This window comes from Cinclus cinclus, chromosome 5 (genome assembly GCF_963662255.1).
Source record: "Cinclus cinclus chromosome 5, bCinCin1.1, whole genome shotgun sequence".
Classification (NCBI taxonomy): domain Eukaryota; kingdom Metazoa; phylum Chordata; class Aves; order Passeriformes; family Cinclidae; genus Cinclus; species Cinclus cinclus.
Window position 1 is genome coordinate 52,812,704 of NC_085050.1, and position 13,973 is coordinate 52,826,676.

The following is a 13,973-nucleotide window of genomic DNA, read 5'->3' on the forward strand; positions in this document are numbered from 1 at the left end:
AGTATATATAGCTTGCTTTCTTGTCAGACAAAATGGAAAACCCGTTACTGGTGAAAACAAAACATACATTTAACAGCCGTAGTGTCTTGCTCTGAAAGTTGGGGTCATGTGTGCTTAAAGGATCCTGCAAGATGGGCCAGGCAGCTTTTCTATTGTGTTCTGAGGTCTGTTTTTCTCCTTTGGATTATTCTCTGAAAATCAGTCAATTCTCTGGTTTAGCTGAGAAAAATGTGTGGAAACTGGGAATTAATTTTTTTTTTTTTTAAATTCCACATGTTGTGTGGGTTTTGTGTTGGGAGGGAAAAGATTTTACCAAGACAGCTGTCTGTGAAATATAGTTTAATGTTTCTTAGAGACTGCACATAAAATGGAAATAGGTTTGACATCTTGTATTCTACGTCTGAATGTCACCATGAACTAAAATGGTAATTAGTCACCTACGCAACATCTTCATCACTGACTTAATCACATCAGCACCTTCATTCACTGACTGCAGTACATGGAGTTTTCTTGCTGCTGATCTCAAGGCAAACAAGAAATGGGCTTTAGAAGAAAGCACTCTTTGTAAGCATTAGCATAGATGTGTAAATGTGTAGGTGTGCTTTGAGCCATTTCCCTCTCATCAGCACACTTTTTTAGCCACATGAAAATGAAATGGTTTAACAATTTATGTTGAGAATGGAAAAGTCATTGAAACTGGGGCATATGGAAAAAGAAATAAGAGCAGACTTCTGGTACTTCCCTTGCATGTGATACTGGTCCAGGTGAAAGCTGTAGAGTTGGGAGGATGTCCTATCTGTTCTGTTTGAGAGAATGCTAAGTGACATATTTTAAGCAGAGTACACATCAGTGGCTTGAAGGAGAGAATAAAACTGTGTGAAACTTCATTTTGATTTGTACTTTGGTGCTCTTTCTCTGTCAGAGCTACTTAAAAGCAAACAAGTAACAAAACCAACAACTAAATCCTTTTTTGACACAAAAACTGACACACACATTAAGCTCATTTTTTGCCCTGGCTTAAAAAGGAAAAACTTATTTGGCATAAAATACTTTAAAAAAAGCAGTGAGTATTGCAGCTAAAATAACTTTGAGTGAGTCTGAGCACAGACTGCTGCAGAGGAAGTTCTTTGGGAGAAATTGTCCATTTGAGGTTTTGGAGTTCAGTTAGGAACTTGTCAGCACTGCTTTCTATATGTGCCAAGCCCAGGAGCCATGTGTTTTCCTGACTGTATTTCAGGATGTGAAATGCTGTACTTCATGTCGTCCTGATCACTGCTGTGCTGTTGGTGAAATACTGTACCTTGTGTTCTGTGCTGTGCTGCTTGAATCACAGCAGGAACTCTTGCTCAGTGTGTAACCTACAGCATACTGGCATGGAGGAAACACCAAAGTGCCTGTAGGAATCCTGGTAGTCTCTATGCTAATTGACACCATGAACAAAGTTCATGTGGTGCCTCAAGGGAAAGGCAGGGGGGAGTTTTTCACATTTCCAAATTGCAGGACTTAAGTATATCCCCCAACCTCCCCCACCCCAACAAACCAGAAGGGCTCTAGCCAGAAAGCTCTGGTTCTGAACTCTGACAGTTTTGGCAGGCTTTGACTGGTGTGTTTGTGTTGTCACAAGGAAGGTGAAATGAGGTGCCTGCACAGGACTTCCACCTCTCACAGGTATTTAATGTAACCACACTTGAATGTATTTCATGCATGTGGCACATTAAGCAGCCTCCTGCTGCTCCGCCTGCTGCTGTTGTCCTTTGGTTGAAAACTGTTGCAAAGTTATTCAAGAATGTCAGCTGCGATGAAAAATTCCCGATGTTTAGTAATTGGTGGTCACTCTACGGTTAAGTGCCTCTCAAAGGTTTTCTGGTCTTTTTGTTAGTGTTTTCCACAATGGCCTTTCAATGCAATGCTGTGCTGTGTGGTGCTGCATCCTACCAAAAAAAACAATGGTTTTCCTCCATGCGGGAAAGACTCAGAATAGAGTATGTACAAATTGAAATTCTGGTCAATTCACTTTGGAAAACAGCATGTGAATTTCACAAGCATAGTAACAGTACAAGAACCTGCTACTTGTTAATACATTTAATCTTTGTAGAAGAGAGATGTGAACGTTTGGATTTTGTTTGTGAATAGAAAACTTATGACTTGGAAAATACTGCTATGCAAGTTTTTTTTGGTTTTGTTTTTGTTTTTGGTGTAATGCTAATGTTCCAGAGAATTATTTTAATATTCTTCTGTAAATTATTGTATAAAAAGGAAAGAAAAAAAGGAAATCAAGATTTTTACATGCTCTGTAGCAGTGATCATTTATAGTTAGGCCAGATGGTCTTATTAGATGTCTGCGGAGAATTGAGACTTTTTCTCTGTAAAGCATTTTGTTGATAGTGAGGTAAACTTCCACCTTTTTATTGCTCATTGGAATTGCTTCCAAATAATTTTAGGCTATGCAGGAGTTTCTTTCGTAATTGTCAAGAAAATCTGAAGTTAATCCTGGTGAGAAGTGTAAGTCTTCTCATGAACATCTGTTTTCTGCCAGTGGGGGCTATGGAGAGCATTCCTGTGTGCTTTATCCCATAGCACACTGTATGTGTAAAGGTGGGCCTTTCCTAGGGCCTGACTGTAGGGGCTTAGGTGAGTGGTCTGCCTAGCTCTGTATTTTGTCTCAAGTAGAGTAAATAAAGTTTCTCTAAGGCAAGAGGCATTTAACCAACAAAACACAGTATCTTCCCCTGATTTCAAGCTCCCAATGAGTGTCAGTGTAAAAACTTCCTGCGCCAGAAGCTGCATCAGAATCACATTTCAATAGCTGTGGGCCATCTGTTAATTATGTATTTTTTTTTTCCTTCTGAATACCATTAAGCTTTTGATTTTTACAGTATCCTGTGATAGAGTTCCAGATTCCATTCTGAATCTTTTTTCTCCTAATGGATCTTGCTTGTTGTTCCTCATCTGTTCTTCTTCACCTGCTCAAAAAAGCATTTTTGGTTTAGGATATGGAAAGGACTGAACAGCATATAATTCTCTTATCCTTTTGTAAACTCTGAGAACTGAGTTTTCTGTTTTTTCTAGACAGCCTTGTTTTTTAGTATGGTCTGATCACCCAGTCTGTAAACGGGCATGAGCTCAGCCTGGCTTGAGACCTGTGTAGTTTACTCTAAGTCACCTTTTGCAACCCATGAGGTGATCTTATCCTTAAGTCTCAAGTTCTGGTCAAGGATCAGGACACTTGATTGGATTAAATTTATATAAAGTCAGTGAAGCTGGGCTATACCTGCAGCTGATACATATGAATGTAAAGTTACGTTCATATGTGCTGATCAAATAGTTCCATTCTAGTTTTCCATGCTTGTTCTATTCAAAACCATGCTAACCTGTTCACAAACATAATGTTTTGTGCCCCTTTACAAATAACAATTTGCCACTTCCAAATGTAACTTACGGATTTTTATAATATATAGCTTCCCCCCCCCCCCCCCCCCCCCCCACTCCTGTTCCTTCAACTGTAGTGCCTTTGGCTGTGTAAGAAAGAAGGAAAGGAGTCTGTTACTGCAAAAAAGAGCTGCATTTGTCTGAAAGAGATCAGGAAACAAACAGCTTTATCTTAAGTTTCAAATAATTACTGGAGTCAGGAAGATTACACACAATCTTTTGGCAAGCTTTATAGCCATAAAAAGAAGCAGTCAGTCAATACAGGTAAGACTTTTTTTTTTTGGCTTTTTTTGTGGTGTATCACAAGAGGCTATACTGACTTTCTTAAATCCACATCTTGTACTTTATAAATAATTAAGGCTGTTGAAATAAGACTTTCTTGACCAGCAGTCCTGCTTTCCATCTAAGAAAAATTTCAATTTCTCTTCTGTTAAAATGCAGCCAAGCCTGCCACAGTTTCCTCTGAAGAATGCTGACTTCTAGTATTGTTTGAATTCACAGTCATGTCTTCAAGTCAGAAAAGTTTCATTCCCAGTATGCATGGTCCTTTGGTAGTTGGCACAGCACAGTTGGAGGAAAAAGTTAGAGAAATACAAGGGATGTTTGGGAACTTCAGGGTATTGTAGCAAACATATTTTGCTTAATAATGGGTTATGCTTTGCAGATATCCTGGCAAAACTAAAATTACCCCTTCAAAAAACGTGCATGTAAGGAAGGAAAAGTGCATGTTTCTTTGTTGAAAACTGTTGAAATCCCTTCCAGGAAAAGTTTTAAAGTTTATATTCCTGCCTCCTCCCACTTTTCAACAGAAAAACGCTTTGGTTGTGTTTGCAAAAGAGAAATCATTAGAATTCTTCACTGTTTACTCAGATCTTAAGAGAAAGGGTATTTGTGTGCCAGAGTAAGTCTGTACACTGCGCTGTGGAGAAATGACAAAGAAAACCAGTTTTATGTTTGCACAACATTCTGTTACATGCCCTGAGAAACTAAAGTGGAAATAGTTTTCTTTTTAGTTGGCACTATTAAAATCAGATATGCAAGTTGGACAGATGGACATTTAGAGATGTGCTCAGACATCTGCTAAATGTTTTTAAAATATTTTCTGTGATTGGTACTGTATTGTGCCAAATATGCAGTAACGATGCTGGATGCTGGGAGATGGAGTGCTTACTCTACCTGCTTTGCTTGTTTCCCTGATCATTAGTGTAGCTACTGTATGGAATCCCTGTAGATTTGGAGGGAAATGATGCATTTTAAATTATTCAGTGGAACAGAGAACACAGGGACACAGAGACAAAGATGGTGCTCCCTTTTTCATCATGGGGAAAAGACTATCTCTTGTGTTTGGTGCTGTTGAGTCACTTGGAGGAGAAAGCGAATGGAACTTCCCTTATGAAACAGTCAGGATCAGAAAAGTTATCAAATGTTAGCTGCAGGATTTTTAAAATTCTTAGTCTTTTAGACCAGTATTATTTTTGTTATTTTTCCCCTCAGAAATTATGGGTTATTTTAAGTGGACAGCATTGCTAAATCTGATACTGTGGCCTAATACTGTTTATTTAGGATTTTTAAAAATAATTTTCTCGCTGGGAGGGTGTTGTGAGGGCAATTACTTTCTGCAGGCAGTGGTGATGCAATAGTAAAATAGCAAACAAAAGTGTTGACTGTGGAGTTTGCTTTGAGTCCTACAGACTCAAGAAGAACCTTGCTTGCTCAGTACTGATAAAATAACACCTATTGCACCTACTGTTGCTGTGTGGGACATCCCTGAGTTGTGCAGGTTTTAAACTCTTCAACTTAAAATAACTGAATTGTAAAAAAAAAAAAACAGATACATACTGTAAAACTCTCACTGAGCACCTCTCAGTCCTGATAAAATTATTATCCAACAGAGAGGATGAGTCAATATGTATCTTTAAAAGAACCCAACAGACAAAAAGCACAACAACAAATCAACAAATTTCTAATTCCTCCTCTTTTTTTTTTTTTTTCCATTTTCCTTTAGTTCCTTGGCATAGCATTTCTTGGGATTGGATTGTGGGCATGGAATGAAAAGGTAAGTTGAATTTAGCATCAAACTTTGTTTTTCCTCTTTGTCTCTCTTTTTCTGATAAAATATTGGAACAGTAATGTACTGCATATTTTGTGTTCATGCACAGTGTATAGTGAAACAAAATCAAGCCTCTCTGTCAAGTAAAACTTTAGCTTGGGTCACTTAGAGGCCCATTGTTGGAATCTTTCCCAAGAATACCTTGGCAAAAAATGGTGGCTGACACTTACCCGTAAAATAATCATTTCAGTCCTTTCACCCTCAGACTGCAGCTCAGATACCAGAACACCCTGCTAGGGCAGTATGATGAACAGTGAGTGCCCAGGAATGGAGGAGGAGCCTACATGTCTTAGAAGGCAGCTTCCTGAAAAATATCCACTTAATATAGCATGTTAATTGCTGTTCCTCTTAAAAAAAACAAACCCAAAAAACTGAATATCAAGATGAGCCCTGAAAACCAATGCAAACCTGACGCAGAATAACTGTTATTTTTCTCTTGTGCAAATGTAACTGGCCACTAGAACACTCTTTGTTGCAAGACTCTAAAATCAGCTTTGAAATGGGAAGTATATGTGTGTGGGGTGAGCAGGCAGGGAAAGAGAAAACATTTCTGAACCAGAACCTAATTTATAGTTTGCTTCCTGCAGAAATTGGGAAGAAGATAAAATGTCAAGGCAGAATTTACAGAGCAAGTCAGTATGTCTTGGGTTACTGGATGAATAGTTTGGCTTGCTGAAAGACAACAGCTGAAATTGCAGCCAGTATTTCCTTCTCTTTTTTGTTTACAAGATTGAAAATAATAAAACCTGGCTGTTAACAATGGTGCTGTGTTGTTCAGTTACATAACTGATTTTTCTTCTTTTAATGGAAAACACTGAGTAAGTTATAAATTGATCTTCACTTAAGGTGTCATAACTGGTGCTTGCAGCAGAACAAACAATACATTTGGGCGGGCAGGTCCCGCAGAGCTGCAGGAGGGCTGGGGGTGATGGCAGAGCTGTCCCAGGGGAAGAGAGAGATGGAGAGAGAGCTCTCTGCTCACGGTGTGGGTCCCAGTGCTCAGCAGAGTGCTGGATGGTGGCAGGTTACAGCGAGATGGGAGCAGGGCAGGGTCCCACAGCAGTGAGGATGGCTCCCGGCGCTGGGATGGCAGGGATGGAGCTGAGGCAGCGATCGTCCTTCTCGTCCGAACTCTGCGGGGGAAATGGGGAGAGCCAGAGCCTTCCGTCTGCTCTTCTGGATGTTTGGATATCGAGGGGTTTCCCTCTTCTCTCTCCTCCCCTCCCCCTTTCCACCAGGGCCCAGTCAACAGGTACCTTAGCATGACAATGGGGAAAATTCCACAGAGGGAAAAGGGAAAGAACCAACCCCCAACATGGATGTAGATCTTTAAAAACAGAAATGGGATGCTAATTAATTGCTACCCACTGTATACACCTATATATAGATATATATATATATATATATATTTTTATGTGCCATAGGATACTGATGTTGGATAGCTCAGCTAGCCTTAGAAAGAGGTGCTGTGCCTTTTTTTATTCAGCAAAGATGTAAAAATATGTTTTATTTAAGACTCAGATGAACATACTCTCAGAGCTTGTAGCTATGTCCAAGACCCAGGGAACTGCATTTCTGGGGAGTGACTTTGTAGAAGACATTTGAAAATTTTTGTATCATTACGGTAGGTAACACAAATGATTCCTCTTTATTGTGAATGAGCAGGTAAAGGGAAAGCAACTATAGTGTTTGAAGTCTAAAGTGTGCCAGTCTTAACAGCTAGAAGGTGTTCTGGTAGAATCCTCGTTTGTTAGGGTTTATGTATTTTCTGTATGGGAAACCATGTACCCTTTCCTAGGGAAAATGCATTAAATTCATAATTGCTAATAGCCAGAAGTCAGAGCTCTTGTTTTTACTTGAGATTTGGACATCTGTTATCAAGTCATCTTAAACAATTTTTAATCAGATTCTGAAAGTGGGAGAAAATGCCATGTTGTTTTAAGACAAGCACAAAAAAAAAAAACCCAACCCACCACAGCTTAGTATGCATTAACTCAGGCTCCATATAGTAGGTTTTTCAGATTTTTTTTTTAATTAATAAGTAAAATAAAATACTGTTTATTGGTTTAAAGCATGGGTATTTCTGTGAAAAAATGGTCATGTTTCCCCAGCTTCTTGGACTGTTTTATTCTGCAGTGCTTAGTATGGACTGTTTTAGTTCATGTTGTAACAATCAAAATACTGTATGGGTGTAGCTGAACTGCAGAGCTCTTGAGCACACACAAATCTGAATTTTGTAGAAGAACTATGAAGAAGTTTACTTGTGTCCAACTAATCTGGAGTCCTTTATTTGACTCAGCTCTTTAGAGGACAGTGGCCAAAAGCTGCTGTCAGCAGGATCAAGTTGCAGGTACTCACAGGCCCTGTGTTATTTAGTGGTGGGCAGATCAGTTAGATCCCAGATAGTTGTTCTTACTGCTGATGAGGAGTTGAAGATGAAAGCCAAGGAGGTGAAGCCCAGGGCTTGAGACATCTGTAACATAAGTGAAAAGCACTTCTCTAGCTAGTCTGCTGCTTGCCTAAGGCTAGGATTGATATCCCTTAGGCATTGTGGGCTGTTGTAAGGGTACACTGTATCCCTTAGGCATTATAGGCTGTTGTAATGGTACACTGTATGACAACAAAGCAGCTTGTCAGAGAAGGACCTGGAGGTCCTGGTGTACACAAAGTCATACCACGAGCCAGCACTATGTCCCTGTGACAAAAAAAAAGGTGAATGTGTCATGGGCTGTACTAGGAGCGTTGCCAACAAGTTGAGGGACGGAATTCTTCCCCTCTGTTCAGCACTGGTGGGGCCACACCTAGGCCAGTTCTGGGCTCCCCAGTCCAAGAGGGATGCTGACATACTGGAGAATTCAGCAAAGGACAGCATAGATGATTGAGGTACTGGAGCTTCTCTCCTACGAGGAAAGGCTGAGAGAGCTAAGACTGTTTAGTCCAGAGAAGAGTAGGATCAGGAAATCTTAATGTATGGAAGTACCTGAAGGAATGATGCAAAGAGCATGGGGCCAGGCTGTTTTCAGTGGTGCCCACTGGAAGGCAGGGGGCACAAATTGAAACACAGGTGGTGTTTCCCTTGAACATCAGGGAGCATCTTTTTTTTATAATGTGAGGATGACCAAGTACTGCACAGTTTGCCCAGAGGTGATTTGAATGAAGTCTCTGTGGAGATTTTTCCAAAGCAATCAGGACATGGTTCTATGCAGCCAGAGCTAGGTGGCCAGATGACCTCAGCCATTCTGTGAAGACTTCTTGTTGTCCCAATGAACTTGACTTCATCAGACTTGAACTTGACACTGCTGCTGTGTAAATTTGTAAGGGATTTTTACAGGAGTAGGTCTTCAGGACTCCTATTGTAAACTTCATTTGGTGATGGGGAGGATTTTTATTAACTTCTGTTTTGAATTGTGTGGCTTTGTATTAGCTGTGTAGTTTTATAGCCTGGCCATCAACTTGTATATATTTTTGTTGCTTCACAGAATATTTTCAATATAAAAAGATAGTGTTCCAGGCCACATTAAAACTGCAGGAAGTAAAAACATAATCCAGGCTTCACAGGAGTCCTATTGGCTGCTGGTTAAAACCAATTTGGGACAGATTTGTAGACTTGGTGCCTAGTTTATCTTTTTTTTTTTTTTTTTTCCTAAGTTGGCTTTAATTCTCCCCTTTACACTTTCTTGAGAAGAAACAAAACACAATATCCAGTCTTGTGGCCTTCCTTAAGGCCTTTGCAGGGAGGCAAAAGAGCTCATTTGTCAAGTAGGCAATAGAATGGGCTTGACAGCTAGTCAGCCAGCCCTAAACAAAAGCTAGGCAATTAGCATTCTGAGCCATGAACCTGAAAGAGAGCTGGGGGTGGGGGCAATAAGTTGTGGGGATGAATAAAGCTATCTATACATGGTGGTACTGTATAGCTCACAGTCTCCCACTGTTTTCAGGCATGCTGGGCTTGGGCTTGTACCATTAAATAGTTCATCCATGGCAGTTGATTTCCACCCTCCTCCTGCAACAGTGACATGAACATTGTTAACATACAAGGAGTCTGTGCTAAACCTCAGCAACTTACAGCAGTTTTGCTCAGCAGCAGGGGAAAAATGTTTATATTTAATTGTTTTTCTTAACCACTTCAAGTCATGTCTTCTGTTGACTCTTTAAAAAAAAAACTAGACTTCTACAAAATGTGTATTTCCCTCCTTGGCTGTATATATTAGATATTGTGGTCTTAAGGCTGTCTGTGGTGTGATACCAGTAGGTGCTTGGGAAGATAAGCTTCCTGGCTACCTGCAGGGGATTTATGTTCAAGGGTAGCGAGCCTAAGTGGTGAATCGCTGTTACGTCTTCTGAGACCCTATAAGAGTGTCCATGGAGAGGGACTTACAAGGAAAGCACTGTGGTTTTGGGGGTAAACTCTTGAGTAGGAGGTAGCAAAACTAAGAGATACTGAAGTAGGGAAGAAGTCTTTCAAATTTTGTTGGTTAAATTTACTTTGTATATAAAATTGACTGAAATGAAGAGAGAGAAGTGGAAGAAGCTGACAATGTGCATGAGTTTGGCTTCTCAGCTTTTCTAGTTAAATCAGCATAGCACTAAGTTGCTTCAGCTCGGAAGTCATGTGCAGTTTGGAGTACCAATGTGGTACCTCATAGTATTCTTAGTCAGCAGGAGCTCTAAATCTGGATCTGAAATTTTAAGATAGACTTTTACTTGTCTAAGATGATTTAGGTCTGCTTTGGCATTCTTGGACAAGCTAAACTCTGTACATGGAAACAATCACAATTTGTCAGAGCAAATCTCTCTCTCCTTGCCCTGAAGTCAAAATTAAAGTTGTTTTCAAGAAAAAAACCAACTCACTTCTCTTATTGTCCCAGTGAGTGGCAGACATCAGGTAAGAGTGACACACTGGTCACTCCATGATTGTTGTGCATATATGTCTATCACACAGTTCTAAAAATTATTGCCAACAAGGGAACTGCAGTTATCCTGTAGGCTGAAGGATACCCAAAGCCTCTATCTTGCCTCTAAGACAGGGCTGTGAATGGGTTTTATAGGACTGGAGAAGAGAGGAGAGGATCCACTATTACACTTGATTTAAATTTCAGTACATAAAGATGCATAATCTAAACAGACAGTCTCTTAAAAGATTTACTAGTGTTCCAACACTTTATGGTCATTAATCCTGAAAAGTCTAAAAGTCTGTATCTTGTATGTATTTCTGCCAGTTATTCACCTATTGAGCTCTGCTTTGTCAGTACAGGAAAGCTGTAGACTAGTTCTCCGCCATTAGGCACATGAAGAATAAAGTTCTGCTGGTATTACTGTTTGCTGTGGGAAATGCAAAACCAACAAAAATCAAGGAAATAAGATTTGCAAACATCCCCCCACCTAGTTTCTTGCTTGCAGAGACAGTTCTGGAGTAGAATTAATTTGGCATGTTTCAATGAGTATTGTTCTGTTCCCTGTGTTCATTCAGATACACAGCATGGAGGAATTGCATGGAGTTTATGACTAACAAAGCAGAGAGGCATTTTTCTGTTTTAAAATAAGGCATTTGAAAATAATTTTATTTACCATCACCTCCCAGATGTTACTGTTTGCCAGTGATACTAAGTCCTGCAGACAAGCCTGTGAAAAGGCTAAATCTCTGTTTGCAAAAATGGATGTTTCAGAAGATCTTGTATTGATGTATCTTTTTCTGATCTTCTGCATTTCTTGGGTGTGTGGTGGGGGGTTGTTTGTTTGTTTATTTGTAGTTTGGTTGGTTTTGTTTTGTCCTCCCAGTAATGAGTTATTGCAGCAGATGTGTGGTTTTTTTGGGTTTTTTTTTCCATCTTGGAGGAAATAGGAAATAAAAAATAGTGGATCTCTCATCCTCCTGTAGAGTTGAGAACTCCCCTTCTTTTATATGCATCCTGTGAGCCAAATTTCATATACACTCATTATATCACTTCTTTGTTTCTAAGACTTATGATTCTTCTAAGTTGTCTCTGGCTCATTATGCTTTGAATTTTCATTACTGGGTCAGCTTTTCAAAATTGCTGCTGCCTGGAGTGTTTTCAGTTGGAGCCATTCTTTCTTGTCCTGCCGTTTGCTACTGTGCCTGTTACAGCAGCATCTGTTCAGCAACAGCTGATCTGGAAGTGTCACTAGTTTGTAAGTGCACTTGTGACTCCCTTAGGAACCCAAGAATGCATCAGATTGTAAAGGTGCAAACACTGGGTCACTGCTCTTGCCGAGATGTGTGTCTGGTTTTGGGCTCAGCCTGTGAGGGCTGTTACTGCTAAATGTAGGCAGTAGGGACCAACAGGAGAGGAAGTGTTGCTGAAGATCCAACCTACGCACTGCAGGTTTTGAAAGGTTTGAGTTCTTTTCTGCCTAGTTCTAGTGTGATCACATGGACTGAATGCCTGCTAATGGTTGGAGCATGAGTTGTATTCCAGAGGCACATCTCCATTTATAAGTAATCCAGTCTGTGTGCTCTGAGACTGTTCCTGGTATGAACTGAGGCACATCCTGTATGTGATCACTTCAAGAGGACTGCTGGATCTGACCTGAAATATTAGTGTAGATGTGCACCAAAGGCAGGAGCTGGAGTTAGGGGTCTGTCTCTGGAAAGTAGTACAAGATGGTGAAGGGGTGAGGTGTATACCCTTACTGCTTTTGTATGTAACTGTTACTTCCTTATTATTAATCAATGGGACAAAGGCAAGCTATTGTGCAGCCATTACATCAGGAGTGGCATTTTCTCTTTGCCTTGTTCTCCCGTAAGCTATACATGTGATTCTGCTTGTAATGTGGAGGGCTCTGGCCGTGAGGAAAACATGACATGACAACAGAGGACCTGTCGGGCATCTCTCAGGCTTTTTTTTCTACCTATGCTCCCATACCAGGAGGAGAAGACTCCAGTTCTGCAGGAGGTTTTGTTGAGCTTTGATTGTCTCACATTTCTTGGTGGGTGGAATGCATGCATGTGTTGAAGAAAAGAGCCAGGTCCTAACCATTTCATTCGACTTCTCCTGAATTTTGGGTGGGGTAGAAATGTGGGTTCAGTCTTTCCTGTTCCATCCATGCATAATTGTATCTTAATAATTGAAGTACATTTCACAAATAAAGGAACTTCTCTCACAACTTTACTGTTAGTTATTTTAGTTAGTTTATGGATGATGCTTTTGTTGCTTCACTACCCCTAATAAATTTTGGCTTGCGTTGCATTCAAATACTAAGGAGTGTCTCATGGACTGGAATGTACAACAGGCTATGGAGGGTAGAGGAACAGAGCAAACAGATGAGCAGTAGATCAGCCAGGGAACATGTCCTGCTGGCTCTCCTTATGGGACTACAGCAGAGCCCTAGGTTGTCGCCGTAGTGAGATGTAAATTGCTTGAGCATGTAGCTTTGTGAAAACAAAGCATTTCTTGCCAAATACAGATTATGCACATGCCTAAACTACTGAGAAAGTGATGTGCATGTACCTCAAAAATAACCATACTTCAAAGCAAGAATGTGTCCAGATGAAAAAAAATTGCTCCTGTTGTTGAAGTATCAAGAGTACTTGCAACGATTTAACAGTCGTGGTTGTAGTGGGCATCTGCAGTAGTGTTGCTGAGGAAAAATACCTTGCATTTATAGAAAGCCTTACTTTAAAGTATTTACAGGTGGTTTGTTTAGGTCTTGCACTGATGCCTGAGAGAAGTGGACAGTCACTACATATCCATGACTGACTGCTGAGCCTGAGGATTCAGAGCATGTTGTGGAGGGTGCAGTGTTAGACTGTGAGATACTGATCCTCTGCTCAAGCACCCCTGGAAATGTTTCCTTCTGCTTTTGGCTAAAGATGGGTTGAAGACAGAATTGGTCACTACCAAATGTTTGTACATCTGTGTCAAATGTTTCCCAGCAGTGGCTGTTGCAGCCAAAAAATACTTGATACTGTGGTAGTAGGTGTTACAAGCATTATAGAAACTTGTAGCTGATAGAAAGAGTATGTGCCAGGAGGCCTGTACATCTAGATCTTCTTAACAATATAAAATGAGATATTATTCCCCAGTTGTTGCCCTGCTGCTTGAAGCAAAATACGCTTTTCTTCAGGGTATTGCACTGCTGCATCTACAGAGAGTATATTTCTAAGTGTCCAGAGTACAAGAGTGGAAAATTGTATTCTAAGCAGTAATCTTCTATCAGACTACTTCTGTGTATCTCAAGATAATGCTCTTGATGTGTGTAATCATGGAGCATTGTCTGTGTTTCTTATTCACACTGCCAGCTATTGTTTTATTGACAAAGCCTCTCTGAAGATTGTGTATCCTGAGATGTCTCTCCAGAATACTGATAACTTGCGGTTCATGTGCCGAGAGCATACGGAGTACCAATGAAAATTAAGCAGTATGTGCTTTGTATTGTCAGGATGTGCTCTTTGGGATTTATCCAGGCTAGGCTT

At 40.3% G+C, this 13,973-nt stretch overlaps 1 protein-coding gene across 2 annotated transcripts in view; it reads left to right on the forward strand.

Moving 5' to 3' along the window:
* TSPAN5 (tetraspanin 5) overlaps nucleotides 1-13,973 on the forward strand; it is an 83,038-nt gene that overhangs the window by 53,037 nt on the left and 16,028 nt on the right. For both annotated transcript variants that reach the window (XM_062493000.1, XM_062493001.1), the window contains exon 2: nucleotides 5,435-5,485. In XM_062493000.1, the coding sequence (XP_062348984.1) occupies nucleotides 5,435-5,485 (51 nt within the window). The remainder of the gene's footprint in view (nucleotides 1-5,434; nucleotides 5,486-13,973) is intronic.